We start from the raw sequence: 27,401 nt of genomic DNA, 5'->3' as shown, positions 1-27,401 counted from the left end.
TTATGCAACCTTTCCATTGCATTAGTATACGGGAATAACTGTGCATCGCTCGATGAATCATTCGGTGATGTAGCTTCCAGAGTATCTAATAAGGAATAACCTGCTTTCATTTTGAAAGCATTCATTTTCATGTTTTCGTTAAAAATGCCTGCGAATTTCATTGCTGCTTCGAGCTGTTCCTTCCATCGTTCGAAGGATTTTTTATCCACTTCCTCTCCTTCCTTGGGAGTACAAGTGGAAACTTGTAACGAGGCGAATGACATCGACGTAAGCATCGAAAGTTCGTTAGTAGACTGTACTGGTGTTTGGATCATTGTCGAGGACCCGTATGGTTCGGGGTCAAACGGTTGATTTTCCGAAGGTTCTTCTATCCAGGTGTTATGCCGGATCTTTTTACGAGTTTCCTTAAGTTCTTTCTCCAAGAGGGCATTCTTGTTTTTTTCTGCTAATAAAGCCTCCGTTAATGCATCAATGTTGGCTTGTGTCATGCTATGATAAAATATTAACAAAACGCGAAAACAATACCACCATAAATAAATTAACTATGAAGACAAACCAAAATATAGTTCTGTTAAGTATTATGGAATGCTGATAGAGGTGCTGAGACCGTATCGTTCGCGTCAGAAGTTAATACTAGAAGTACACAGCCTGTTCATAAGGTGCGAGTTTACGCGTTCCCGAGACGTACGGTTGAGTATTTAAGTATAATATTTAAATGGGGATAATTTGTGATGCATAAAGTATTTTTTTTATTATTATTTTTTAAACTTAAATTATTTTTGGGTACATATCCGTGAAAAGAGATAAAACTATTTGTTGTTTGTAAATTGATTTAAAATTATACTATTTATCTCGGGTTCACGTGTCTCGGAAACAAGATGTGTCTATGTCATGCATTTTTTAATATATATTTTTCGGAAAATTCCTCTCAGAGAAACAGTGTCCTCTCAGGGATAGATGGTTAATTTTTCTGGAAATTCCTCTCAGGGAAACAGTGTCCTCTCAGGGATACATGGTTAATTTTTCAAGAAATTCCTCTCAGGGAAGCACCGTCCTCTCAGGGAGCTGGCTGTATTCTTGAATTTTCCATATTGCCAAATCACTCAGGATTTGCTAGTCTAGGTATTGTTTTTTTTTGATAAGCGTATTATTGCTTGCATATGCACATGAGTATGTACATGCACACAAGTGCCCGGTGCGCACAGGTACGCGCCTGTATATTACACAGTTATCATATGTATTACTTTAAGCTATTAAAATTTAATATATTTTTGTTAAAAAAAAACCGATGTAAATAACTAATAGTAAAACAATGTGAAAAAAACGTCTATATAAAGAACATGGTTCGTTGTAAAACTTTTTTTTTCTGTTTTAAAATTTGAACCCTCCATTTTATTTACGTGATCGTGTGGTTTTTTTTTTTTTTTGTTACCGGGACACACATATACATACACACGTGCACACGCACAGACACACACGCGCGAGCTTCGTACTATATTATAATTCTATAAGTATGTCTTCGAAATTACAGTTCCTTCTCCAAAAAATAATAGAAAACAGTTGCGCAATTTTCGAAAAGAAAAATCGCGACTTATTATTTCTCTGCACTGGAAACCACACGTCGCCATATTGAAACACTTTCTTTCCGCCTTTACTTCGGCAAAGACATACTTGTACATACATATATATGTATATAATTTCGTCGTATATCGTATATATCGACGCTCACACACGAGTATATATTTAATGCGTAATATCTTATTTATGATCATTAAAGAATTTTAAAGTGTTAACTAAAATCGTACGGGGTCTTTATATAAAAAAAGGATTGTGGATGAAAACTGTACAACATTTTATCCGCTTGACAGGGCACCGCCATTTTCTGTGTCGCGTGCGTCGTATTTTTATGACGATCTTCACTTGAATTCAACGCGCTACATTCTTGTCGAGAGCTTCTTTACTCACAACTCACCGACTTGCGCCATTGTCGTGATCGATGGACATTTTTCTTCACTTTTATCTATTTTTTTACTTTTATCAAACTTTTTTCTTTATTTCCTCGCTTTAAACCTCCCCACAACCTTGCTTCAATTGATCAACCACAAGACTGACGTCCGTCTTCCCCAACTTCCTTTACTTTCCAGTTTCGCCCGGCCTGTTTTGCGCTTGACGCTCTTTCGCCCTTTCAAGCAAATTGCTTGATTAAATATTTTCTTGCAAGGGTAATTCAATTTTTGTTTTGAATATTATTATTAACCGTTCCTATCAGTATTACTCCTTCTCATTCAACTGATATATTAGTTCATCACTTGCTTCCTTTTTTTTATTTTTATTATTATTATTTCCCTGTCCTATCTCAAACCCTACAGTAAGCAAACTGGATAATTCGATTATTATTATTATTATTATTATTATTATTATTATTATTTATTTATTTATTAACGTTATCGGGCAATAGGCCTAAATAACAGATACAAATTCTTAATTAGTAAACAACTTAAACATAAATAACACTAGCCCTTTACAACTGACGAAGGTGAGAAACAGGGATATGAAAATCTGCAGATGATTCAAGTCTATTGTAGCTGACACACATTTTAATTAAAGGATCGTTAGCGCCAAATGAAGAAGATCGAAATGGGATCCTGATTAAAGACCTGCTTCTAAGATCCCTAGTAGGTGCAGAAAAACTGATCAGATTTAAAATTTCAGGTGCATCAATAAGCCCATTTAATAATTTATGCATGAAAATACATTGAGCATTCTTTCTCCTGTGTTCTAAAGTTTCGAGACCTAATAACTGACACCTGACATGGTACGGGGGGCGTGGCATTTGGTTTGACCAAGGAAGACGATAAAACATAGCGCGTGTCGCCTTTTTCTGAACTTTTTCTATCATGTCTATATAGGTCACTTGGTTTGGACACCAAACAACGCAAGCAAATTCTAGTATAGGACGGACTAGGGCAGAGTATTGAGCGTATTGAGCGAGCGCAGTAAACACAACCGTTGCTGTCGATTGGCAATGCTCAACTGAGGTTTTTATTCTACATTCTAGTTCAAGATATTTACAAGTGTACAGTTGTATATGTGAATACATTAAGCACGGTTTCCACGTATTGAATTGGTATCTCAACACACAGTATAACGATTTAAGACAGAAAGGATCTTTAAAGTCGGAAGAAGCACGTAGAATAAAACCTAACATATTTAATGCTTTTGAGACGATTGTGTGGAAATGGCACGATAATATAAGTTTACTGTCTAACATTGTTGTCTAACATTGATTGTTTCCGATGAAACAGAAATGTCGCGCGAGACAAGTACAGCTCTGTTTCATCTGTGTAGCTCTGTTTGCAAAATTGAGATACAGCCCAAATAACCAAATCGGCCTTAACCCACGTGGGCTAGTGGTGGTCGATTCAGTCGTTAACCCACCAAATTTTAGAACAATTGGAGCTGTCAGTTCTAATAAGATGTATTGACCTTGCCCACGCTTGGCCCACCTTTTTCAAACATGTTGACGAGAAAAAGATGGATCAAATGCGGGCTAAGGAAAACATGCTGACATGATTTTAAAACATCGATTACTTTAACTCACTCACTTACACCACAACATAACTTTGGCAATATTATTAATATATAAACTTTTTACTAATCAGCGAAATGAAAGAGTCCATTTGCAAGTTAACAAACAGACGCATCCGCATCTTACACAAATATGTTTCACAACAAATGAACTTAATCACACATTTTTTTAAATGCTTTCTTTGCACAATTAAACACATTTTAGGATGATACATGTTGAGCAAATGAATAACCCGTGCATAAAAAACTGACTTTAACAAACATTGAAGTGGCCGCTTCTGGAGATGTGTGGTTTAACCCACCAAACTGACAGTTTTTTGGCTTTGTTCGATGCAACCAAAGTGGGTTTATTATACAGGTGGGCTTATCCCGAACAAATTGACAGCCGTACTGTAGAAAAATGAAAACGAAATGACAGGTGGGGATTCGATCATTTGTTGATGTATGCGTGTGAATTCCAATGGCTATTTTGGATGATGTGTCGTAGTGTGGGTGAAAAACTACGTATCACAATCGAATCCCCTCCTGTCATTCATTCGTCCAATATGGCCTGCCCGCCAAACCTATAAGCCCACCTAGTCCCTATACCCACTTTGGATGCAACTGGATTTAGTACAGGAAATCGGTGGCGTTTTCGGTATCTTGGTTATATGGGAAAGAGTTCGTGTTTGTGAACAATTTTCGGCCATTATCATTTTTGCGCCAACACGGTCGCGTACCGGAGCTTTTTCGTCAGAAAGAGATAAACACATACAGCGCGCTCTCTCGAACGATCGTAAACGATTCAATCGATCAAGAGCTTCGATCGGTTCTTCGGACGTTTCTGCTCGCTTTCTCGATCGGTTTCGGCGGAAAGCGAGCTAGAAACCGAGCTCAAAAACTGCTTGATTTTGTTGTGCGGGAAGTGACATTTTCGAGCAGATTGTTAGCGTTTTTCGAGCTTGTTGATATTAAATTAAATGAGGCCTTTGATTTAATGTGTAACAGTTATTAGTTCTTTATTTCTTCACTGTACGTCCGTTCGGTAGAAAGTCCAAATCGCGAGAGAGTATATGTGGTGCCGCTTGCACGGCGTGTAGTTTCCGGCTGTCAAAAGTTCAGATCGCTGTGACAGCCCGTTCTGCCAAGGTGAAGAGATTTTTCAAGCTGTGACAATAAGGCGGAACTTTTCCAACAGAGCTGCTGGAAGCTTAAAGAGCAGGCTTAAAATTGGCTTAAATAGCAAGCGATATTGCAGACCCAGGTGACATTTTTGAGTAGATTTTTTCGTTTTTCGAGCTGCTGGAAGCTTAAAGAGAAGGCTTAAAGATAGCTTAAAAAGCTGGCAATATCATCGATTTTAAGCTTCCCATATGACATTTTCGAGCAGTTTGTTAGCGTTTTTCGAGCTGCTGGAAGCTTAAAGAGCAGGCTTAAAACTGGCTCAAAGAGCAAGCGATTTTGCAGAGTTTATGCTTATTATAACAGTTGAAACGTCAGAGAGAAGCGTTTTTTTTTGGTGCCATTTTGAGAATTGTCATCACGTTGTGCACAAGCTACCGGCCCAAAACAAAACATGCGTACTCTTCAATCCGTATCAAACAAAAAGCTTATTATAAAACACTCTTTCACGTTGTTTTGTTATTTTCCCTGCGTTTCTCCGCTATTCTGATACTCCTGGATAGATCGTTTATTTCTTCTTACTCAGTGTTTTTTTTTTGTTGAACACCGAGGACGAAACTGCAAGCTTCTTGTTTGTCCGGCTTCTACCGAAGTTCTGACATAAACATCAACGCTTCAACACATTGTTGTTCACTCACACATCCATGTTTTCAAGCATTTATATGAGGCAATGGGTTAAATCGAGCTGTTTACAAGGAGTTTAAGCTAAAAATGTAGAACAGTTGTCACCTGGGATTTCATTCGCGATGCCAGCTATTATTAATTGTTGTGAGAGCGCTGCCTTCCCAACACAAGTGACATTTGCTCGAAATTGTTTTTCCATATCTACTCGATTAGTACTCGATACGCCTGAAATTCTCACGTGTGATCCACGTGTGTGATCAAGTGTGTTGAAAGCGCTAAGATTTGGTGTGCTCGTAAATTAGACTTTCTTCTGTCGATGGACGATGCCTGGTTTGAAACATCATGGATGAAGCATGAGCATGAATTGTAAGACGTGGGGAGGGAATGAGCCTAAATGTTCATTTATGTTTTTAGCCATTTTTGATGGAAAACAAAAGCTAATTTTGTGTGGCGTTATTTGATAAAAAAAATCTGTTTTATTTAATTAAAAAATGGCTACATGACCAACTATAACGATAGGAACAGTCTTTTAAACTGGAGCCTTAAACTTCTCTTAAAGTGCACCAGTTTAAGGGAATTTAGAAAAAGTCGTTTAAAATCAACTGTGATGCGGCTTTTTCGTTGTTTTCTTGTAAATTCACTCAGAAATGATGTTTCCTATCGTTACCGTTAATAATATAGTCATTTTATACTAATACCAATGTTTTCTAAAAAAAAAACGTCACACAAAATTTGCCTGCGTTTTTCAACAAAAAACAAAGCTATGAATGTAAAATGAGCTCGACGGCATTGTCCATCGATTGAAGAATGTTTAATTTACGAACACACCAAATCATGGCACTTCTCTCTCTCTCTCTCTCTCTCTCTCTCTCTCTCTCTCTCTCTCTCTCTCTCTCTCTCTCTCTCTCTCACACACACTCTCTCTCTCTCTCTCTCTCTCTCTGTCTCTCTCGTTGGCATTAACCGTGTATCTCGGGCACCGCCTGTATCTCCAAATCCGCGTAAGAGAACGGTCAGAACCTCACCGCATGCGATTTTGCCCCAAGCTTTTGTATGGAATTTGACGTTAATGACAGCACTTGCGAATCTGAAGCATGCGGCTATGCGGCAAAATCAAAAACATTTGATATTGCCGCATCGCCGCATGCGATTATATTTCAGATGTAAAATGTCTAAAATCATATCAAATAATGAGTATCTTTATAAAGAAATAACTAAATATCATAATAATACCTTAAAAAACTAGAAAATTTCTCTCAAAATCAAAAACAGTTGATATTGCCGCATCGCCGCATGCGATTATATTTCAGATGTAAAATGTCTAAAATCATATCAAATAATGATTATCTTTATAAAGAAATAACTAAATATCATAATAATACCTTAAATAACTAGAAAATTGAGAAAACTCATTTCTTGCCGCATGCGGCGAGGTTCTAACCGTTCTCTAAGAGAGGTACCGTGTATCTCGGGGACTACCTGTATAAGAAAATTAGTCATATTTTGGCTGGAAATCACGAGATTCGACTTACACGGAAATTAGACATACGCAGTACTTTGCAGTCGTTTTCGGTCCCCATTATCCCTGAATCCGTTTCGAAAACCGTAAATGTACATCATGATAGTCTTTGTTAAATGTTCATTATAGCTATTTCCTATTTCATTATCCTATTTCTAATACACTAAAGAGAAGTTGGCTGTTTCTCACTAGAAAGTTGTTGGTTGTTCTTAATAATTTGCTCAACATATTTCATACAACGCTGTTAACATTCGAGACTTACAATACCTAGAACAATATACCTATATACCTTCTCATACCACATTTTTCAGCAACAGTGTGTACGGCATCTTATCGCCTAGAGCAAACACTGAAACGAGGAGGGCATGTGAAAGATAAACAATCAAAACAATCTTATCAGCTCATCTTCATCCTTCGTCAGCTTCCCTAGACCACTTCACGGTTTGTTAAATGCATCAAAGATGCATGCACGAGTAGTGCAACAAAGAATTATATTTTAATGAGACGTGTAGCAACAGACCAGTGAGTGTTTGACGTTGGTGCTACACATTGCTGCAATTCACCCTAGAAATAGAGAAAGTGTTTCTGTGAATGGACTGTGAAATGGATGTGAAACATACTCTCGACGAATCTAGCTTCTTAGTGCACTCATTCACTAAATCAAACAAAAGTGCATGTTCATTGAATCGAAAAAAGTCGCTCTCGGTCCCCATCATTCCATCACAGAATGAAAATTTTTTGTGTGTTCCAAAAGCGATTCATAGTGGGATGAGGCAAAAACTGCCCGAGATGGGAGTGGAATTGCCTTTCGATGACATTGCTATTCATACGGAATTTAAACATACAACAGCTTATCAAACAATAACTAAAAGTGTTTCACAATCTACACTGCCCATTCCTGAAAATTATAGTTTTACTTCAGTGCAAATTCAAATCTACAAGCGACGGTGGTTTTTGCTAGTTTTGACCATTCTTAATATAGCTGTATCATATGTGCAATGGATACAATACAGTATAGTGGCCAATATAATGGCAAAGTATTATAACATTTCATCAGCATGGATCGACTGGACATCTATGATTTTTATGGTGATTTATATTATTGCTGTGTTTCCTGTATCATACGTCATGGACGTAAGAAACATGCGACAGTCCGCAGTTATTGGTACAGTTGGAACAGCGCTTGGGGCATGGATAAAAGTGTTTTCAACAGACCCGTCTCAGTTTCAAATAGTTATTATTGGTCAAATTATTTCAGCAGTTGCGCAAGTATTTTTACTCAGCATTCCTTCGCGTTTATCTGCTACATGGTTTTCTCCTGAGGAAGCTTCTTCAGTATGTGCGTTCGGAGTTTTTGGAGCTCAATTAGGAATTGCCATTGGATTTTTTCTCACACCTATGGTTATTGTAAATCATGAAGAGCTTAGTGCAATTAGTATTGATCTTCAAGTTTTTCTTATGGGAGTAGCTGGAATCTCCACTATGATAGCATGTATGGTAATAGCTGTATTTAAATCGGAACCACCATTTGCACCGAGCCATGTGCAGGCTTTACAAAGAACAATGAAACCAAGACGCAAAGACTACTGGCCATCTGTAGCACGACTATTAAAAGATGAAAACTATCTAATTTTGGTAATCGCGTATGGCATTAACGTAGGCTTATTCAATGCGTTCTCGACATTGCTCAATCAAATCGTGCTAAATTATTTTCCTGATAGTGCAACCGATGCTGGAAGAATAGGTTTAGCATTAATTGTATTAGGACTGATCGGCTCGATGGTTTTTGGTTATTTACTTGACACGAGCCACAAGTATAAAGCAACTGCTGTATGGGTAGGTGCACATAACCTGATGTAATCAAATTTAAATGTACAAACAGCTTTGTTATAATTCACAGGTCTGTCGGCTCTCAGCAGTCACTTTAGTCATATTTGCACTGGCTTTGGAAAGTCGATCCAAAAAATTGTTGGCAGTAGCCTCCGTGTTTCTTGGGTAAATTTTATCCATTTAAATAATGAATAATATTCCGAAAAAAAACTTATACGGTTCTTTCTTAGTTTTTTCATGACAGGGTTTCAACCAATAGGATATGAGTTTGCGGCTGAGCTCACATTTCCCGAACCTGATGGGCCAGTAATGGGTATTTTAAATATTTCTACGCAGATTTTTGGTATAGTTATAACATTGATGATATCAGGAATTCAAAAAATACTCGGAGATCTTGTAGGAAACATAGTGAGTAAAAAAGAAGTTTTCTTTTTAGAATAGAAATCATACTCTTATTTATAATCTTTTGTGTCAAGGTTTTCGCAGCATTTCTCTTACTAGACGGAAACATCATCGCTCTGATTCGATCAGATTTACGACGTTATAATACTCATTTGGAAATAGAAAGCGAGGCTGCGAGGGAATTCGCTGAGGATGCTAGTGTACGCTACGGTGATATCTCAATCTATGAAGATTCTCCCTTAAAACTGAAAATAGATGGCTGCAGTTGATAGTAGAATATCTAGCTTTGTGGTCAATAGTCATCTTTATCTATACAGTCTGTTCCCGAGTTTCGTGGATCTCGACATACGCGTATTTGGATATTGTGTCATACCAGTACAATTTGCTCCAAGAATGTAAAGGAAATTGCTTTTTTGCAAAAAATAAACCATTTAAAAACATAACTATAAAAAAAATCACATGATCCTTATTAAATAAATGATTGTTCAATGCGAAACCATACAACAGTACAGAGGAAATAAGAAAGCTCTCTTCCAAGCGAGGAAGTTCAACTGGTTGGGGTATCCCACCAACAGATAGCGCCACCAGCTTTTTTTGCTATTTTTAGAATGCATGAGTCGTTTGCCGTCTGCTAAACGAAGTCTTTCTATATTCCGTTTAGGTAGAGAGCTTGAGTCGTTTAGAAGCCGTTTAGTGGTCGTTTAGTGGATTTGTGGCACTTGGGGAGTTGTAAGTACAGTCTGCTCCCGAGTTACGCTGTTTCTGCGTTCCCGACGAATCCGCGTAACTCGAATATCCGCGTAAGTCGAATTTCACGTTTTTTGACTAAAATACTATTGATTAATCGGAGTTTTTTTTATCTAATTTAGTACTATTATACACTTTATCATTTACTTGATATGATTCGCGCAGAAAATTCTAATATTTCTGGCTTTTAAGCGGTTTCAATATGTTAGCAAAAATGCAATTTTTAGCGAACTTGAAGCAAATTGTACTAATTTGACATTTAATCTGTCAAATTTAGAAAACCGCGTATCTCCGAATCCGCGTAAGTCGAGAACCGTGTAACTCGGGAACAGACTGTACAGTGGAGTGCCGTTTAAACGGGTACCTTTTAGCCGGGTTTCCGTTTATCCGTGCTGTTGAGAAATGACAGTTCAATACAAAAGTGACATTGCGTTATGAGGAGGATATTTGAAAAAGCGGTTATAAGAGCACATTGTCATAACAAAAACACTATAATGCATGGCAAATTTTAAATATTCTCCTTGGAAAAACATGAAGTTAGTAAAAACTGGGTTATTTTTATCGAAAAATAAGAAAAATTTCCAAAACATAACCAGGAATTGGTGATAAAATATATCATTTGACTCATTATCCGTGTTATTCGCTTATCCGGGCGAGGTCAAGTCCCGAGAAGCCCGGATAAACGGCGCTCCACTGTAATACTCCATCTATTGAGCAAATCAATTAGCGCGTGGCCACGGAGCTGAAAAAATGTTGAAAAATTTTTCAACTTTGTCAAAATTGCTTGTCAACTGCAAAAAAGAGCTTTTCTCGTGGCCGCACCAAAAACATACACAAGAGCGACAAAAAGCTCCAACATCTGAATATCATCGATATTTTGTTTAAGAAACACTAACTAGGTACATAAATCAATTAGAATCATGCATTTTAGCATTATTATCATAACAATGGGTCACAACTGCGCCAAATAGCTGTTTGTTTACGCTTTTTCACGAACGTCAAATTTTGTCAACTTTTGTCACCTTTTTTTCTTGGCTGCTCCAGGTCACAAAATTTTGACAAAAGCTCAAAAAAGTGACAAAAGCTCACATTTTGAAAAATTTGTCGGCATTTTGTCACTCCCGTGGCCTTTCACTTAATGAAGCTATGGAGCTTTCGTTTTTTTTCTATAAATATTTGATTTTCCAGTCGTTTAACCTTAATCTATGGCGCTTTTGTACTTGGGTTGGGATGTATCCCATTTTTTCATCAACTTCATCTGGTCAGCATAACTATGAACCAAATCTACATCTCCTTTAGATAAAAAGGATGTATTTTCTCGTGCATATATGAACCCCCCCCCCCCCCCCCCCCCCCTCCCTCCACTTATGACTTCAAAACATACCGAAAACTAACGATTCCAATTGAAACTCCAACCGAAAACTACCGATAAAATTTTGACGCTCCTACCGAAAACCGCCAATAAAATCTGGCCACACTTACCAAAACGTCTGATGTGATGACAATACAGGTATTCCCCGATATGTGCTGTTAATGCGTACTGGAGGTAATAGTGTATCTCGAATATTAGCGTATGTCGAATTACGAGGTTTTCAGTGAAATTAGTTAATTTTCGAATAATTTTGCTTGAAGTGGTAGGTTTAGCCATTAAATTAGTTTTTTGATCTGATTTAAACTTAAGATTACAATTTTATACCTTTTGAAAGGGTTTTTAAAAATCGTTCAAAAGAGAATTTATTTTGCATGTGGCATTCGATGTGTCAAATTAGTACATTTTGCTAAAAGAACTGTCAAATTTAAACATAGCGTATAGCGAAATCGCGTATATCGAGTATGGCGTATATCGGAGAATACCTGTAATCGTCTTCAGCAAATGTCATTTCTTTTTTTTATTTAGCTGTCAAAAATTCTGAGGTTTGCTGAAAATCGAAATTGTGTCTTGCTTTGATCGGATCTCCTACGTTTTTGTTAAACATCTACGGAGGAAGGAAAATGCTGCCCGTTCGTTCTATTGCAAACTTATCCATCCGCAACGGTAATGTATAAACGAATCAATTGTTATGAGGAATAGCGCAAAACAAAATTAGTGCTCTTCGCTCATTTGCTCGGTTATTATATAATCATCCTCCATGATGTACTCTACCAGCGGCATTTCTGTCCCGTGGATACCATGGCCCCAACAACTTCCGTGTGTACACCATGAACGACATGCCTGTCCCGGAAGGGGACTTCTTCGAAGAACATCGACGCAAGAATCGGGTGTACAATACCGTGCTCGCTGCGGGTATTGTTATCTTTGGCATCACATTGACTGTGGTTAGTATAATGGAGTTACTCTTACTCACAGAGAATGTAATGAATGGTATCCATTCATTTTGCTGCTATGCAGTGCAACCAAGATCGACCGAGATAAATTTTTCATACGATTTGACATCTCGCTCCATCGACCCCGGTTGCCCTGTACGAACGTGTAAACTTCTCGCATACGTAAAAAAGCATCATTGACGAACTATTCTTTTTATAGGCCAAGGAGAGCGGATTGATCTACCTTAATTACAGCCCGCCGAAAAGCCTGGACTAAGTGGGGATCAGGATGGCGACGTGTTGTAAACAACATATTAGATGTTTCGTGAAAATAAATCAGTCTAAATGAAAATAGTTAATGTTGTATGAGTTCAGTCATGAAATGAAAGAACAATCTTGGATAAACATACATGGAGGAGAAGGATGAGCTACGTTGTTTTTTTTTTTTTCTCGTAAAAATGACCCAGTTGGCTGTGTCACCAATTTTAATCTTTCTTATATGGCAAAAAAGCTGAATATAGCATATTAAGCAATTAAGAACTCCGCAGCAGCCAAAGCCTCTCTAAACCATACTAACAACAACAACATATTAAGCAGTTCGTTAATGACGTACAACTTGAATGTAAAATTTCCAGATCCAATGATTCGCAGATTCTCGAAAAAAAAAAGTATTGTCTCAATTGTCCGTATATTCGCTCTAGATTATTTGCGGTGTTTGAGTGAGATTGAGTTTGACAGCTGCTAATGCGTCACATTTGTACTATGACAGACCACCGATCCACATCATAAAATTTTATCTACACAAACGGGACGTCTGTGCTTAATACGGAGCAAAAACACTAGGATTCTATCATTTATTCAAATCTGGAATAAGCGCTACATAAGGAAAAATTGCCATTTGTCATTTAACTGGTGGGACAAGTGCTGGTTTATATTCTGTGAAATGGCAGCTGGAATAAAATACATCTTCCAGAAGGAACTGTTCGATGCACTTGATGAACGCATTTTATCCGTGTGCAATGTTAGCAAATTGCATAAAAGGAAAAAAACGTCTTACTTGTGTATCGTTTCTACGATCAAACCCAGTGTTATAGTTAGTGTTTGCCAGATAAAACAGTACGACAAAGCCGTATATAAGAAAAAGCGTTCCTGGTCATTGGAGGAGATAAAGTGCGTCGATGGTCGCAACGAAGCTACGGATACGCACGACTTCGATATGTTGCTGGATAAACCGTATCGATGGTTTGCAGCCAATCTACATGAACGACAAAATTTCATTACGGTTTTATGGAAACAAATTCATAAGCATTGCACCGTTGGAGAGAAGGCCGTCTTCAAAAACATCCCCAAACAGTGGCTTTCGGAAAAATCGCCGGAAAAACAAATTGATGAAAAATACCCCAATCACGGGGGCGCAGTTTCTGCGGACGATGAAGATGAAATTGAAGGGTTTGAGAATGAGGATTTCCACGCCCTGACCGATAAGGAAGAAGCGCACCTTAGTAAACTTGTTGCAGAATGCGATTACGCGATCAGCAATGCTGAATTGTTTATGGATGATTTGAGTCATAACCTTTTGCAGCTGGATGGTGCAAATATACAAAGCGTTCTAGAGTCAGAAAAACAAGTCCAAATGCTAATGGAAAGGATCGAAGAAGCGATTAAAGAAGCTGAAAAGGTAGAGAAACGGCTAGACGACTACGACGAAATACTTTGTCACGTAAGAGATACGATGGAAAAGATGGGAGAAAAGAATCAAATGATTGAGATTGCTAATACCAACAATGTTCGACTGTTGCTAGAACTGGAAAAAGTAGTTACGCAGCTCGATTTGCCGCATGTTCACCAGCTTGCGCTGACAGATACTGATCTAACTCCAAAGGGTTTGCCAGCAGCTATAGCAGCAGGGAAAGCACTGCAGATGGCAATGAACAGTGACATCGACCCAGCACTTTTGCGCCTTACAGCTGTTCAAGATCAGCGCAAAAGATTCGAAAAATGGAAGGCAAAATTTTCGCAAACAATAAGCCGTCATTTGAATAATCTATTCATCCATCTTGGCAATCTTGGAGATTCGCAAACACCTTTCACAAATGAATTGTCGCTTCCAAAGCACCAGAACGTGCATAAAGAGCTATGTACGTTCATGGAGCTTATGCACTGGATGAAAACTATGGATAGAAAGGCATACGATGCCCTTATTAAAGTTTACACTGCTTCATTAAGCAAAGTTTACGACCGGGACATTCAGATATTTTTCGAAAACGCTAAACAAGCACTGACACTAAAGCAATTCAGCTCTAGAGAGGATATTAACAATAGTTCAATAAGCAACAAATTAAAACTTGGTCCACAATCAAACAAACAACCAGCACAGCCGTACGGCATTTTAGGTACCAGCAAAGAGATGTGGTCTCCAGGCGCAGAAGCAATTGAGCGGCAACGATTTGATTCAATTTTGGAAAAGGTGCTTGCGGAACTAGAACCAGTGGCATTAAGCGAACAGCATTTTTGCATTGCGTTTTTTCAATTGGACGTAATTAGTCCTACGGCTAAAAATACGCAAACAACACTGGATGCTGCTAGTAACGAGACAGTGAACCAAAAGGATGAACGAGATACAGCTCCACACATTCCACAGCGAAGGCTTGATCGTCAAATTAACGAAGATGTCCGCCGTATGATGGGGGAATTATTTGCTAACCTTGAAACGGAAATAAACAATTTTATCTTGAGTTTTGAAAAACTAGATAACTAGTAAGTACACTGGAAAGATGACTATGGAAGTAATTTTCCTTCGAAAAATATATACAACATAATTTAAATTGTTTAACTATTTCTTTTAGCTACTCATTGTACGTGCTAGTGCGTCTTACACAACATGTAATGTCGGCCCAAGACGCACAGTCCTTTCTAAGCATGACGTTTGCTTCAGCTCTTATACACGTGAAACGAAGCTTTGATAAATTTATGCAATCACAGTTGCAGTCAATTGATGAATCTAAGCTTCCGAAGCGCTCTAAATGTGGCCTTCTACCTTACGTGGAAAACTTTGAAGAATTCGCCGTAACCGCTGAAAACATTTTTAAGAAAACGGAGCGCCGAAATGATCTTGATAAATGGTACCTTAAACTGGTGGAAGCTATTTTCGAACGCATTCCTGTGCACGCCGCCGAACATTCAAAAACGCCGCACCAAGTAGTAAAAATGGAAAACTATCATCGAATGCACTCCACGTTATCTCAACTAAAGATTCCAGTTTTGGAATCATTGCGAAAGGAAGCAAAAACACGATATAATGATGCACAGAAAGCATACGTTACTAAATACTTTGGCCGGCCGCTAGAACGACTAAACGTAAGGATTATTGTGTGAAGAGAAGCTGTCATAATTTATATGCAGACATATATTTAATCAATGGTTCTATAATTACAGCAATTTTTCGAAGGAATACAAGTGCGTGTGCAGCAAGGTGTGAAAGATACCGAAATTAGCTACCAAATGGCGTACTCTAAGCAAGAATTACGTAAAGTAATAAGTCTTTATCCAGCCCGTGAAGTAAAGAAGGGACTTGAGCAACTGTACAAAAAGGTAGAAAAACATCTTTGTGAGGAAGAAAACTTGCTACAAGTAGTGTGGCGAGCTATGCAGCAGGAATTTATAAACCAATACAACTCATTAGAGCAATGGATCCAACGTTGTTATGCCGGTTCAATGATAACTCTAGAGTTTACCATCAACGACCTGTTGGATTTTTTCTCTGAGATAGCACAGTCACATTAGGCCGAAGAAGAGCTCCAGGACATAATTAAAACGTTTATTAAACAGCCCATCCATACAAGTCGAAGAGTGCTTCGGTTTTAATAAACTGGCCCATCGTCTAAATTATCGTCTTCGTCATTATATGCTTCGCCGTTATCGAAATAGTTATTACCATAATCATTGTCGTCATCCATCTCTTCATCAACCAATTCTTCATCAGCATCATCGCCATCTTTTTCATCTTCCGAGTCACTTTTCTCTTTTTTAACAATATCCGAACGGTCGCCAGATGATTCTTTCTGTTCTAGTGCTTTTAGCTTCGCATCAATATCAGCGGCACTTCGCTGTCGCTTTGCATTTGTTGGTCCCAATGAATTTTTCACTCGTTTGTAGCTCGGTTTTAGTTCCGCAGGCATTAGTTTCCAAAGAAAATCTCCCTCTCGCTTAGTTTTCGGATCGTTCTCTATAACATTCTGAAATGAATCCACAGCATAAAGATGAGCGAAATCAGGCACATTGTACGTTGATGTGGCACGGAGTGGTACTTACAATTACTTTATCGCTGTATCGCTGTACATGAAGTTTAGAACTTTTCTTTGTAGTGTAGTAGGTCGATTCACGTAGATACGAGATAAAATCTTCTTTCCAGAGTATTTTGTAAGTCCGATCGGCGCTAGACTAAGGCGAATGTGGAATATGTAGTAGGAATTTTGTCTCGCGACGATCCTGCGCTACCAATCTTACCTCCAAAGGTACAGGTTTCGCTAGCAATGCTGGATACAACGGAGGTGGAGCTGCCGATGTTACGGTCTGCATTTCTTTGCTTGTGACTCCCAAAGATTGCAGTTGCTCTTGCGTCAAGGTCCCATTTGTTTTACCACGACCTCTTCCAGCCATATCTGCACGAAAATGTTCAATTAGCGTTACTAATCTTAGCTTTACTAATCATAACCATGTACATTATATACCTTCGTTTAATGCAGTAACTTGCTAGCGATTATCGAGAAATGTGATGATTTGCTTTGCTAAACACTAGAGCGGCTCCCGTAGTAAGCGAGCTTTGCATACGATCAATAATATGCGGCAATGCTGGCTAGTTATTTTCATCACCCAATGTTATTAACATTTCAATTGTAAACATCATAATGTCATTCAAATTTAGACGTTTTCTGTCATGTTGTGCAACAGTGTTGCCAGAACAATTAGTCTGATATTTTTGAAAAATTCTTTCGTATGCTTTACATGACTTGTAATTCTTCATGCACATTTTAGCTGTTCAAATATAAATACAAATACAAATATAGCTGTATGATGGAATACAAAAATGATTGTACTTATACACTTTAATTCATTGCATAGGTTCGGTTATGCGATACAAAAATTCGACATCATTTTGGCTTATCGCGTAATGAATGCGGTTGGCTGCTGATCAGCTGGTGATTACGCAAGTTTTTTTTTTGTAGACAAACGTAAACAAACTTTGCTCGTTCCATTCATGTAATGCTTATCTTTCCGATTTGTTGAGTGCGTCTGCATTTCAAAAATAACTATCGTGGGGGCCAAATAGTGTGGAAAAAGTTTGAGGAAATAATTGCGATATTCAATTGCATATAACAATCATTCTGTGATGAGAGGAGTTTGGAAACTGCTGTTTGGGCGATATCTTCTAGTTACTAATACTATTAGTTCCGGTGTACTGATGCTGGCGGGAGATGTTGCAGCTCAAGAAATTGAACGACGACAGGAGAAAACTACATCGGCTTCAGAAGGCCTCGAAAGGCAGCGAGCCTGTAAGCATTACTGTTCCCCTTTTCAGGGCTATTAGCAATTTTTTTATTATAGTTTATTTTTTATGTTTCATGGCACAGTAAATATGACATTGGTAGGACTTTCCCAAGGCCCGCTGCATCATTATCTTTACAAATGGATGGACGCATATCTTCCCGGCGCTACCGTACGAACAGTGCTCAAAAAGATTGCTATCGATCAGCTTGTTATATCACCCATCTTCATCGTTACATATTTATACAGCGCTGGTCTTCTAGAAGGTGCTTCTGTAAGGGACTGTAACGCCGAACTGCGCTACAAGTACTGGACTATCTATACAGCGGATTGGCTTGTTTGGCCTCCGACACAGTTTATAAACTTCTACTTACTTAGCCCAAAATATCGTGTCCTTTATATTAATGCCATTACCATGCTGTACAATGTGTTTCTCTGCTACATCAAACATAACGATGATTTCATTTCTGAGATAACACAAAAAATGAAATCGATAAAGCAGGAATGATATGAACAGTGAAATCGGCAACAATCGACAGCTTAACACACATACATGGAAATAATTCTACTGATTATTTTTTCCCTATTTATTGTTTTATTTTACCCGCACGCTATATTGAAATCTTTCACTATTCCTTCTATTGTTACGTTGCCTATGGTCAAATATTTGTTTAAAGATGGAAGCTGTTTAGATTTAATACAAGAACAGTATTTTCTCTTAGGCCTATCAGCAACTAGGTAAGCGCAGAGTAATACTTTGCCAGCTGAAATCTATAGGAGCTTTCATCCGGCCAGCGACAAAGTACCGCTATCATTTTGTTTTTCATATTTGTCCTAATTGTACAATGTCTAGAACAGTTATTATCTTACAGCACTTTTTTATGGCAGAATAGAAATAAAGTATTTATTTAAAATTGCATCAGCTTTGAGCAAATGTTTCTAGTTTCCGACCAATGCAAAACTTTCTAATTACTTCGCAACTAGAACTGAGCAACAAATGTACAGCAGTTCTGTTTTAAAATATAATACGTTTTATCTACTCGATTATTTTAGCGCCGTACGAATTCCATTGAGCAAGAGAAGTCGCATTTATGAAACCCCAACGCCATTTTTGTCGTGGGTTAGTAGGTTCGCACGGATTCACGAACACTTCTCGGTTATTCGGGTTCATATCGAGGCATCGATTATTTTTGCCCTGTTTTAACATCTGCGTCTCAGGTTCATACCGCCACAACTGATTGCCTTGCCCGCCGTGACAATGGTACAGTAGAATTTTGGCATTTGGCACACTCTCCGATACGTCCCAGCAAAGCTCACCGAACTTGATACGTAGATCGCGATGCCAGGATAGTTGGAAAAACTGATTCGGCTGTGGTTGTTTTTTGTCCTCAGCGCAAGAGTACAACCCAATTGTTTGTTTTTCGCCATGATTTAACGTATCCACGCAGAGGGCTGCATTGGCGACGCTCTGTATGGCGCCGTTCGCAAAGTCTGGTGGCTCTATTGGGGGATACTTCTCAATCAGATCGAAGGCCACTTGGGTCATAAACCATTTGAATGGTTTGCACTGCAGTTTCTCGCGTATCGCCAGCTGTCGTGAAATATCTCCTACGTCCGTATTTTCATATTTCTTGCGATCGCGCATGTACAGATATTCCTTGTATTCGTCCATCCAGACTTCGGCCACACGTTTGTAGTTTCGCGTGAGGAAATCTTTCTTGCGCGGATTGCCGAACGGAGCGTATCCGCGATATATGTGACCGACGCGCGAGCATGGAGCATCGTACATCTTGCCACCACATTGCCATATTTTAAAACTCAGCTCATACTGTTCTCCACCCCAGATGTCCAGGCCCTCATCGTAGCCTCCGATTTCCCAGAAAAATTTTGCACTTATTGCAAACAGTCCGCCGGCCATTACTGGACTTTCGAATGGTTCAGTGGGATTTTGCAAATCTCTCGGCAAAAGTGGTAGACGCTTGTAGAAAAATTTCCAATCGAACGCACCTCTGGCTCCTTCGTCCTGCGCTCGGTACTCGAACGTATCCCAATCGATTACATCGATGAAAGGACAGACACATGTGCGATAGTCTTCGGCAATAGGTTCCAGCAATGGAGGCAACCAATTCACGTTGGCTTCCGTGTGGGAATCCAGGAAAATAAGCACATCAGCTGTAGCAATTTTAGCACCAGCCAGTCGAGCAGTAATTAACCCTGAGCGTTCTGGCAATCTTACTACTTTCACTTTTGGCATATTTTCGGTGACGTATTCATCCAGCTGTTGCTTCAGGAACTCCTTTGTGCTACAGTCATCAACGAGGATAATTTCAGCGATGAGCTCCGGAGGCGACCGCAGCAAGACACTGGAAGCAGTCCGTAACAGAGTACTCCAATGTTCGTTGTAGAATGGAACGACGACACTTACAGTGGGAAGTTCACTCAAGTACTGTTTTTTTCGGCATCCCCGATGCCGTATATCGGGAAGCGATCTATTAAGAGAAATTTTATCGCTTAATACTGCATTGAATCCATTCTTTTTGAATAGTTTATCCTTCATCTCATGTTCGCTTTTATCAAGCTGGCCTGCTTTTCCATGTTCCCCGATACCGCTCCGCTTGGCTTCTTCATGGATGAGATCATAGTTATGCCAATCGATCCGCTTCTGATGCACATTCTTAGATGGATTGTTGAAGAAGGATCCTTCTCTTGCGTGTGATTCCTTCTGCATTTGTGCTTCCGGTCCAAACACCCCATCCAGAGTATGTTTAGCATTGTCGCTAAATGAACGGATTAGCAATGTAATAAACAACAACGCTCCTCCTGATACAAACAAGTACTTTATCAGCGTACGTACGTTTCTCCTCATCTCCGAGCTGCACCCCTGCAAAGAGAATACCACCAACAATCAAATATTATGGCTAAAAATGTATAATACTACTCATAAATACCACTCGTGTGCCGATATCGCTATCGTGACTAACCTTTTCAATATGATGAGCTGGCAATTGTGCCCCAATGCAGCCACACACTTGGACAAACAATTCACTTGCTTTCAGAACGAGGTAATAATGCTACACGGTGCAGAAAGCATAGCAAATAAGAACTCCACACGGTTCATTCTTCGCTCGGAGACCAGATGGCTTTCAATCTGTAGAAAATTTAACCAGCGACGCCTTTCACTGAATCGAAGAGGCAGGCAATGATAAAAACAACAAATCACAAAAAGAAGCTCCAAACCGGTATAACGGGACTTCTTGGCAAGTTATGCTCAAACAATCACTTTGGTAATTTAAAGGAAAATTCCTTTTTTTCTGTTCGAGGAAGACTATTTCCTTGCCATTGATCAACACTGCAGGAGCATTTCAGTTGCTAAAGGTGATTATATCGCTCTATTATTGTTTATGCTGAGCAAGATGGCAACAAGTGGTTCGCGTCATTAGATGTTTCCGGTGAATTCATTTGACATTTATATGAATTGTGTTTTGTTTGTATACCGGACGCTGGAGGAGTAGCATGTACAGTCATTCGTTATCGAAATAATTTACCGAAATTAATATGAAGATGTGGCCTAATCCAATTAATTATTATGAATAATGCTGGTAGTCCAATTGCGAGAAAATTGCACAATCCATCTCGCACAGAGGCATCAATGAATCATCCGCCGCCCCTTTACGATTTGTTCCAGCTGTCGCATCCATTCCGCGTCTGCCGTCAGAATGCTCACCGAAGAGCTCAGCAGGACAGGGTGGTGGTTCAATCGCGACATTATTGTAGCATCTCCTCAAGGGTAGTTGATCGATCACTGGCGATTTGTAGCAAGCGGTGGTGTTATACAGAGCAGAATCTGGTTCAGCACCTTTACACGCATCATTGAGCACTGTAGTAAAAGCAACCACAATAGCAGTAACACCAGCGAGAGCAATGTTACAGACGACGAGGTTTCCCGCCGTCTCTGGGCAAGTTACCAGCGTCAACAAACAGCTTAACACGTTCAGCCCGGTGGCAGACCCCAGAGCCTGTCATTGAACTTTCCCGTATGCCTGTGGCCCTGGGGCCCGCCATTGGTCTTTGGCTAAGGAAACAAAAAACATTGCGAACAACTGTACTCCACTCGCATGAATAGCAGCAGTGGGCAAGTAAAAGAGCGGTGTTCTAAGAATTATGGCGGTTGGTAAAAACCTCATCCTACACACAGCGGCGGATGTAACGGTAGACGAACCAGGCGGTCGCCTACCTGCCGATCTGCCGATATCGGCCCTGCCGATTCAGGGGTCCCGTAGATCGGTAGTCTATAGTATGCAGTATGTATACAAGTGGACAGAGTACTAGTTCCTAGGGCCTCCGCGATAATGAACGTGGGACCCCGAGACTGGCGAATCATTTGCACCCCCTCCCCCCGCACTGTCAGCAATTTAAGTAGCCTGTAAAATCTCCCAACAGTTGATTGCCAGAACACCCCCCCCCCCCCCCCCCCGAGTGAAGCAATACCTGTCGGAGATCGGGTGTCCAACATAGATGGTAGGTTGCAATCAGCCACCGGGCTATGTTATGATGGCGTGCTCCAGGCTCGTGAGCAGGCTAACAAGAGACGGCGATACGTCTCATTAAGTTCCCGAAAAACATGAAAGATAAGAACGAATGCACCAACCTAAAATGGATGAAAAGTAATTTTGCATATAATTCCCTACGATAGACAATAATTAGAAGCTGTTCAAATGTAGTTTATATTTTTAATTAAGAAGAAAATGCAATTGTTCTTACTTGTGTCTATTATCTTTTATTTCGCTGTAAAATGTTTAACAAAAAATTGTAATGTCTTAATCCATAAGATTTCGTTACAACTATGTATCGCTTTTTAGTTTCTAAGCATTCTTTTTTATTTAATATAATTTCAGTATGAATCGCCATCGTCGTAATTTGTCATTATTTCCTATTTATTACCCACCGTTCTTATACTGATGCGTCGATTTCAAAGGTGTTACTGAGAGATCGACAAACGTTCCATATTCATGGTTTATGTTCAAAAGTCGCATTAATGGTCATTTTTATTTGTATGTGCTGTTATTCTGAACTGGACATGGCCAAAAACACTGGCATACAATAGTCTGCATTAGACGAACATGTAGTTTTGACAGAAAATGACAGGAAAAGACAGTTTTTGTGGGAAACGTTTCAAGAAAGACAAAGCCATTAAATAAGCAAAAGTTTATAAATAAACTCGTCCATAGTTCCGGCAACGTTATAAAATCATACAAAATAATACAGGTTTTTGCAGTATTATACAAAAAGTAAACGATACATAAGTAAGGAAAGAATGCATGACACAAATACATCAAGAATATTTGTCTAAACATGAAGATCAAGTATAAATAAGCAAAAAGCAAACATAATCTCTAACGGGACAAAAGAGCCTCATAATTTAACGGCGTCTAAACGAAAAGTAAGTTTGATGGATTTTCTCGCCCCATTTCTTTCAACAACTCACTGTCGGTGTTAGAAAGTAGCAGTGTTGCAGCAGAAGAATTGCATAATGTAGCGCATATCTTATCAAAAGATTCTTTTGTTATCTCAGTAGCAGGTAAGGATGCGACTTCATGGTATCTAAAAATGAAAAAAAAAACATTTAAATTACATTTTAATGTTGTCCATTGAAGCTCATCTTTTTTTATTAAACCTAGACTAAATGGCTTACGTTTTGGATTTGTATTTTTCCTGTATTGCTTGTTGTTGCATTGTTACTGCATCAACATGAGTTTTGTTTAGATCTAAAATTATGTCTCTCATGTCGACCAATTTGTAACCAGTATTATTCTCTAACATCTTCGACCACATCGGTAAATCGAGAGTGCGTCTTGCTAATGCCAAAGCACCGGCTGCAATTTTGGATGGCATATACGTTAGGAATGGATCTGCTTCCAGCAATGACAACTCGCAAAGATACTGCAAAATGAAAATCGAAATGAATTCACAATGGTCTCGAAAACAAGTGAAATACATAAGGAAGCTTAAATATTACCATTGTTAAATATTTAACTTTATCGGGTACGTCGTTCATCACACAGTAGGTATTAGTAAATACCAACGAAGTTGGTACCGTCAAATCAAATGAAAGAACCTTCAGTATGAGCTGCTCCATTCGCAACACTTGGGTCTTGGTGTACGTATCATCTGTTATGTAAACAAACTCGCTCACGTCCGGTGGATAGATTTCCTCGTACTTGCTGCGATTGGTGATGGAAGTGAGATTTTTATAAAATAATGCGTTTAATACTTATGCTATGCTATGCTTACGCTGCGATAAACATGGCGGCTGTGCCTACCAACTGAAGCTTGGCACGAACTACCGACATGAAGCTAAGGAATCGATCGATGTAAGATACGGCAAGGGCAAGTGTTTCTCCCTGCAGTTTGTATTCTTCGGAAACCTCCACCAACCAATCGACCAGAATTGTGCGCATAGAATGGGTTATGTCAGTCTGTTTAAGCATATATCCCGGCTTCGGACGATTGCGCTTTTCGGCTTCTTTAAGATAAAGTAGTATGTCTTCCTGGTACTCCTCTACCTCGAAGAAACGCTCGCGATCGTTCCTAGGGATGGGTCCTTCTTCGACAATTATGCTAGTCGACTTGTCTATTGACATTGGAGAAAAGTTTTCTCCCACTGACATGGGAGTTTCGAGCAGTTCTGCATGTTTTAGCTCTTGCAAAGGAGCGCTACGGATACCAAGAATGTATAATTACCATTATTACCAACTTCTTTGCTTTTCTATCTTGCCTCGTAACTTTCATCCAACTACTTACCGCTTCTCTAGGATCGCGTCATCTTTCTTAGGGACACACATTTCCTTTACATTTTCTTTCGACTCGTCGTATATCTCGAACCCTTTGAATGGTTCATTTGGAACGGATGATTTCTTAACAGCCTTAACCTGTATATTCTGCTTAGCTTCCACAGCATTCTCGTCACTCACTTTTCCAGACTTAGGCAACAGAACAGCACCGCCTGGACGTAGATTTTTTACTTTGCCCTCCTTTACCTGTCATTAATGGTTAAATAATTTGTTTTGTTTCTTTAGCTACACATGTCTTGCAAAGGCAGCTAATTTGAGTTTGAACTTACAGTCTTTTCCATATTCGCCACATTGCTTTGGACATTGCTGAGAACGCTGAACATAGTCCGTTGTTGCTGGTGCTGAATGCCAATGGAATGTAAAATAACATTTTTTCCAGCTGGTAGCCCCCCAGCGCCATTGTTAGATGCCAGGATTGCGTTTTTCTTTCCTCCCACAGGCGCCAGCACGCGGTTCTCCTTTTCCAAATCTTCATGAATTCGGAACGCCGCCATTTTTAACACTATTCTGAATACCTTTCGCACAGTTAACCAACTTACTATTCGTTGCTTCTTTACTTTTCTAAGCAGGAAAATAGTTGATTAGTTTTGCGAGTCTAAGGTTGCTTCGCGTAAGACGAAGGAAGCTTCGTTGTATGTATGTGTGTGTGGGCTTCGCCAACTATATACGCACTTGAATGCTTCAGGTTGTTATTAGTTTAGATATTTCTGCAGATTGTCACCAGTTTATTCAATTGCGTCTATCTTGCAATATATGTATATATATAGAGGACAAAACCTATAAATGCTGAGACATTCAAGCAAATAACGCTGTAAGCAGATTAGTGCGTGCGTGCCGAACTTAGCGCTTGGCTTGAGAATGCTTCTTAGCGCATTATTTTTAGATATGGGGTAATTTCATACAACTATGAAACAAATTTCCCTCAAATATAATGTAATTTTAACATCATATCGAAACAAACACTCAATCACTAATACGGGACATAGGACACGAACAAAACTAGAACTACGTCGAAGTGCTTGACGAGAAAGCGCTTCCTTTTTTAAACAGGGAAGAAAATGGAGGCAAACGAATCAAACAGCTGTCGGCAACGGTTTTTCGGTCTCACCTCAGTCAATGGTTTGCAATATACTGTGCGGCGTTGTGACGTCACAGTGGTTCATATGGTCGAGTTGAACCAAGGTAGATTAAAGAGATCAGGTGGTGGAGACAAGGTGGATAAAACATGTTAGGTGTTTTACATATTCAGATCTGCTTTATCCGTAGAGTTGGCAACCAAATTTACAAACGTAAGTTGGCAAACCGGCATACCCGAGTATTCCACACGTTTTGACCAAGGATAATGTATTTAGAAGGTTGATTTTTATCGCTTTTGCTGGGCGACATTTTGGGGGACATCTGTCACTCTCTGCATACAAATTTCATTACCCCGCACCAGCCCTCCCTGATTTTTATACCGGAGCCCACGGAACAGTTATCCCAAGTGACATTTGCTCGAAAGTGTTTTTCCATATCTGCTCGATTAGTACTCGATACGCCTGAAATTGTAAATTTGTGTGTGATCAAGTGTATTGAAAGCGCTAAGATTTGGTGAGTTCGTAAATTTGACTTTCTTCTATCGATGCACGATGCCGTCGAGCCCATTTTACATTCGTAGCTTTGATTTTTTATGAAAAACAAAAGCAAATTTTGTGTGATGTTATTTTATAAAAAATCGATATTATATATGTTTAAAATGGCTCCATGACCAACTATAACGATAGGAAACATCATTTTCGAGCGAATCTAAAAGAAAACAACGAAAAAGCCGCATCACAGTTGATTTTAAAGGCCTTTTTCTATATTCCCTTAAACTGGTGCAGTTTAAAGGAAGTTTAAGGCTCCAGTTTAAGGGAATTTGCTCGAATTCCCGATTATTCGTGCTCGAAAATGTCAGTTGGGATGTCATGACGAGAAATGTCATTTTACTCTGAACAAATTCACCTTGTCATATTAAAACATCTTGGTTTCTGTCGTGATCGATGGACATTTTTCTTCACTTTTATCTATTTTTTCACTTTTATCAAACTTTTTTCTTTATTTCCTCGCTTTCAACCTCCCCACAACCTTACTTCAATTGATCAACCACAAGACTGTCGTCCGTCTTCCCCAACTTCCTTTACTTTCCAGTTTCGCCCGGCCTGTCTTGCGCTTGACGCTCTTTCACCCTTGCAAGCAAATTGCTTGATTAAATATTTTCTTGCAAGGGTAATTCAATTTTTGTTTTGAATATTACTATTAACCGTTCCTATCAGTATTAATCCTTCTCATTCAACTGATATATTAGTTTATCGCCTGTTTCCTTTTTTATTTATTTTTTTATTATTATTTCGCTGTCCTATCTCAATCCCTACAGTTTCATATGTAAACAATGCGTTCTTTCTTTTAATGCCGTAACCCAAATAGCCAGAATTGCTTAAGCAGCTCATTTTGGCCCGCTAAAGATCGCTGCTCTAATTCGCCTTTTTCAGTAGATAAACCCCAAGTGCCACAAATCCACTAAAAGACCACTAAACGGCTTCTGAACGACTCAAGCTCTCTAACTAAACGGAATATAGAATGACTTCGTTTAGCAGGCGGCAAACGACTCATGCATTCTAAAAATAGCAGAAAAGCTGGTGGCGCTATCTGATAGTGGGATACCCCAACCAGTTGAGAGCTTCATCGCTTGGAGGAGAACTTTCTCATTTCTTCTGTACTGTTGTATGGTTTCGCATTGAAGTTATGCATTGCTAGAACTAGAACGGCGATACGATTGTTTAAATACTAAACTCCAACGGAAACCACCAGCT

At 39.1% G+C, this 27,401-nt stretch overlaps 7 protein-coding genes across 7 annotated transcripts; 4 read left to right on the top strand and 3 right to left on the bottom strand.

Moving 5' to 3' along the window:
* Positions 1-6,842: 6,842 nt before the first annotated feature.
* LOC120959112 (feline leukemia virus subgroup C receptor-related protein 2-like) lies at positions 6,843-9,757 on the top strand. The gene is made up of 4 exons (XM_040382281.2): positions 6,843-8,728; positions 8,793-8,887; positions 8,953-9,130; positions 9,199-9,757. Exons 1-4 carry the CDS (start codon positions 7,484-7,486, stop codon positions 9,391-9,393), a joined length of 1,713 nt encoding a protein of 570 aa, XP_040238215.1. The 5' UTR covers positions 6,843-7,483; the 3' UTR covers positions 9,394-9,757.
* A 1,996-nt stretch (positions 9,758-11,753) lies between these two features.
* Positions 11,754-12,529, top strand: LOC120958141 (uncharacterized). Its single transcript, XM_040380724.2, has 3 exons — positions 11,754-11,906; positions 12,018-12,187; positions 12,396-12,529. The coding sequence occupies exons 1-3, from the start codon at positions 11,864-11,866 to the stop codon at positions 12,450-12,452; spliced, it is 270 nt and encodes an 89-aa protein (XP_040236658.2). The 5' UTR covers positions 11,754-11,863; the 3' UTR covers positions 12,453-12,529.
* A 387-nt stretch (positions 12,530-12,916) lies between these two features.
* On the top strand, positions 12,917-16,060 carry LOC120958133 (exocyst complex component 1). The gene is made up of 3 exons (XM_040380713.2): positions 12,917-14,932; positions 15,022-15,532; positions 15,611-16,060. The coding sequence occupies exons 1-3, from the start codon at positions 13,119-13,121 to the stop codon at positions 15,956-15,958; spliced, it is 2,673 nt and encodes an 890-aa protein (XP_040236647.1). The 5' UTR covers positions 12,917-13,118; the 3' UTR covers positions 15,959-16,060.
* On the bottom strand, positions 15,972-17,080 carry LOC120958139 (DNA-directed RNA polymerase III subunit RPC7). Its single transcript, XM_040380722.2, has 4 exons — positions 16,906-17,080; positions 16,682-16,836; positions 16,487-16,615; positions 15,972-16,410 (listed from the first exon to the last, which is right to left on the bottom strand). The coding sequence occupies exons 2-4, from the start codon at positions 16,832-16,834 to the stop codon at positions 16,036-16,038; spliced, it is 657 nt and encodes a 218-aa protein (XP_040236656.1). The 5' UTR covers positions 16,835-16,836; positions 16,906-17,080; the 3' UTR covers positions 15,972-16,035.
* Positions 17,081-17,276: 196 nt separating this feature from the next.
* LOC120958140 (mpv17-like protein 2) lies at positions 17,277-18,638 on the top strand. Its single transcript, XM_040380723.2, has 2 exons — positions 17,277-17,727; positions 17,806-18,638. The coding sequence occupies exons 1-2, from the start codon at positions 17,565-17,567 to the stop codon at positions 18,225-18,227; spliced, it is 585 nt and encodes a 194-aa protein (XP_040236657.1). The 5' UTR covers positions 17,277-17,564; the 3' UTR covers positions 18,228-18,638.
* Positions 18,292-21,165, bottom strand: LOC120958134 (N-acetylgalactosaminyltransferase 6-like). Its single transcript, XM_040380714.2, has 2 exons — positions 20,701-21,165; positions 18,292-20,600 (listed from the first exon to the last, which is right to left on the bottom strand). The coding sequence occupies exon 2, from the start codon at positions 20,583-20,585 to the stop codon at positions 18,756-18,758; it is 1,830 nt and encodes a 609-aa protein (XP_040236648.2). The 5' UTR covers positions 20,586-20,600; positions 20,701-21,165; the 3' UTR covers positions 18,292-18,755.
* Positions 21,166-22,470: 1,305 nt separating this feature from the next.
* Positions 22,471-25,672, bottom strand: LOC120958137 (G2/mitotic-specific cyclin-A). The gene is made up of 7 exons (XM_040380720.2): positions 25,243-25,672; positions 24,840-25,131; positions 24,521-24,756; positions 24,011-24,433; positions 23,736-23,940; positions 23,412-23,659; positions 22,471-23,320 (listed from the first exon to the last, which is right to left on the bottom strand). The coding sequence occupies exons 2-7, from the start codon at positions 25,062-25,064 to the stop codon at positions 23,149-23,151; spliced, it is 1,509 nt and encodes a 502-aa protein (XP_040236654.1). The 5' UTR covers positions 25,065-25,131; positions 25,243-25,672; the 3' UTR covers positions 22,471-23,148.
* Between the last annotated feature and the right edge of the window lie 1,729 nt (positions 25,673-27,401).

This window comes from Anopheles coluzzii, chromosome 3 (genome assembly GCF_943734685.1).
Source record: "Anopheles coluzzii chromosome 3, AcolN3, whole genome shotgun sequence".
NCBI lineage: Eukaryota > Metazoa > Arthropoda > Insecta > Diptera > Culicidae > Anopheles > Anopheles coluzzii.
The sequence above is the reverse complement of the archived record's forward strand: the minus strand, read 5'-3'. Positions and strand labels throughout refer to the sequence as shown.

Excerpts from the sequence above, each read along its gene's own strand:
- LOC120958141 (XM_040380724.2), top strand. The coding sequence starts at position 11,864 with ATGCTGCCCGTTCGTTCTATTGCAAACTTATCCATCCGCAACG. Across the intron at positions 11,907-12,017 it reads AAACTTATCCATCCGCAACG|CGGCATTTCTGTCCCGTGGA; the intron begins GTAATGTATAAA and ends GTACTCTACCAG. Across the intron at positions 12,188-12,395 it reads TTGGCATCACATTGACTGTG|GCCAAGGAGAGCGGATTGAT; the intron begins GTTAGTATAATG and ends TTCTTTTTATAG.
- LOC120958140 (XM_040380723.2), top strand. The coding sequence starts at position 17,565 with ATGAGAGGAGTTTGGAAACTGCTGTTTGGGCGATATCTTCTAGTTACT. Across the intron at positions 17,728-17,805 it reads CCTCGAAAGGCAGCGAGCCT|TAAATATGACATTGGTAGGA; the intron begins GTAAGCATTACT and ends TTCATGGCACAG.
- LOC120958139 (XM_040380722.2), bottom strand. The coding sequence starts at position 16,834 with ATGGCTGGAAGAGGTCGTGGTAAAACAAATGGGACCTTGACGCAAGAG. Across the intron at positions 16,616-16,681 it reads CGAAACCTGTACCTTTGGAG|TCTAGCGCCGATCGGACTTA; the intron begins GTAAGATTGGTA and ends CATTCGCCTTAG. Across the intron at positions 16,411-16,486 it reads GATACAGCGATAAAGTAATT|AATGTTATAGAGAACGATCC; the intron begins GTAAGTACCACT and ends GATTCATTTCAG.
- LOC120958134 (XM_040380714.2), bottom strand. The coding sequence starts at position 20,585 with ATGAGGAGAAACGTACGTACGCTGATAAAGTACTTGTTTGTATCAGGA.
- LOC120958133 (XM_040380713.2), top strand. The coding sequence starts at position 13,119 with ATGGCAGCTGGAATAAAATACATCTTCCAGAAGGAACTGTTCGATGCA. Across the intron at positions 14,933-15,021 it reads TTTGAAAAACTAGATAACTA|CTACTCATTGTACGTGCTAG; the intron begins GTAAGTACACTG and ends TATTTCTTTTAG. Across the intron at positions 15,533-15,610 it reads GGCCGCTAGAACGACTAAAC|CAATTTTTCGAAGGAATACA; the intron begins GTAAGGATTATT and ends CTATAATTACAG.
- LOC120958137 (XM_040380720.2), bottom strand. The coding sequence starts at position 25,064 with ATGGCGGCGTTCCGAATTCATGAAGATTTGGAAAAGGAGAACCGCGTG. Across the intron at positions 24,434-24,520 it reads GACGCGATCCTAGAGAAGCG|CGCTCCTTTGCAAGAGCTAA; the intron begins GTAAGTAGTTGG and ends TGGTATCCGTAG. Across the intron at positions 23,941-24,010 it reads GCCGCCATGTTTATCGCAGC|CAAGTACGAGGAAATCTATC; the intron begins GTAAGCATAGCA and ends CACCAATCGCAG.
- LOC120959112 (XM_040382281.2), top strand. The coding sequence starts at position 7,484 with ATGGACTGTGAAATGGATGTGAAACATACTCTCGACGAATCTAGCTTC. Across the intron at positions 8,729-8,792 it reads ATAAAGCAACTGCTGTATGG|GTCTGTCGGCTCTCAGCAGT; the intron begins GTAGGTGCACAT and ends TATAATTCACAG. Across the intron at positions 8,888-8,952 it reads GTAGCCTCCGTGTTTCTTGG|TTTTTTCATGACAGGGTTTC; the intron begins GTAAATTTTATC and ends GTTCTTTCTTAG.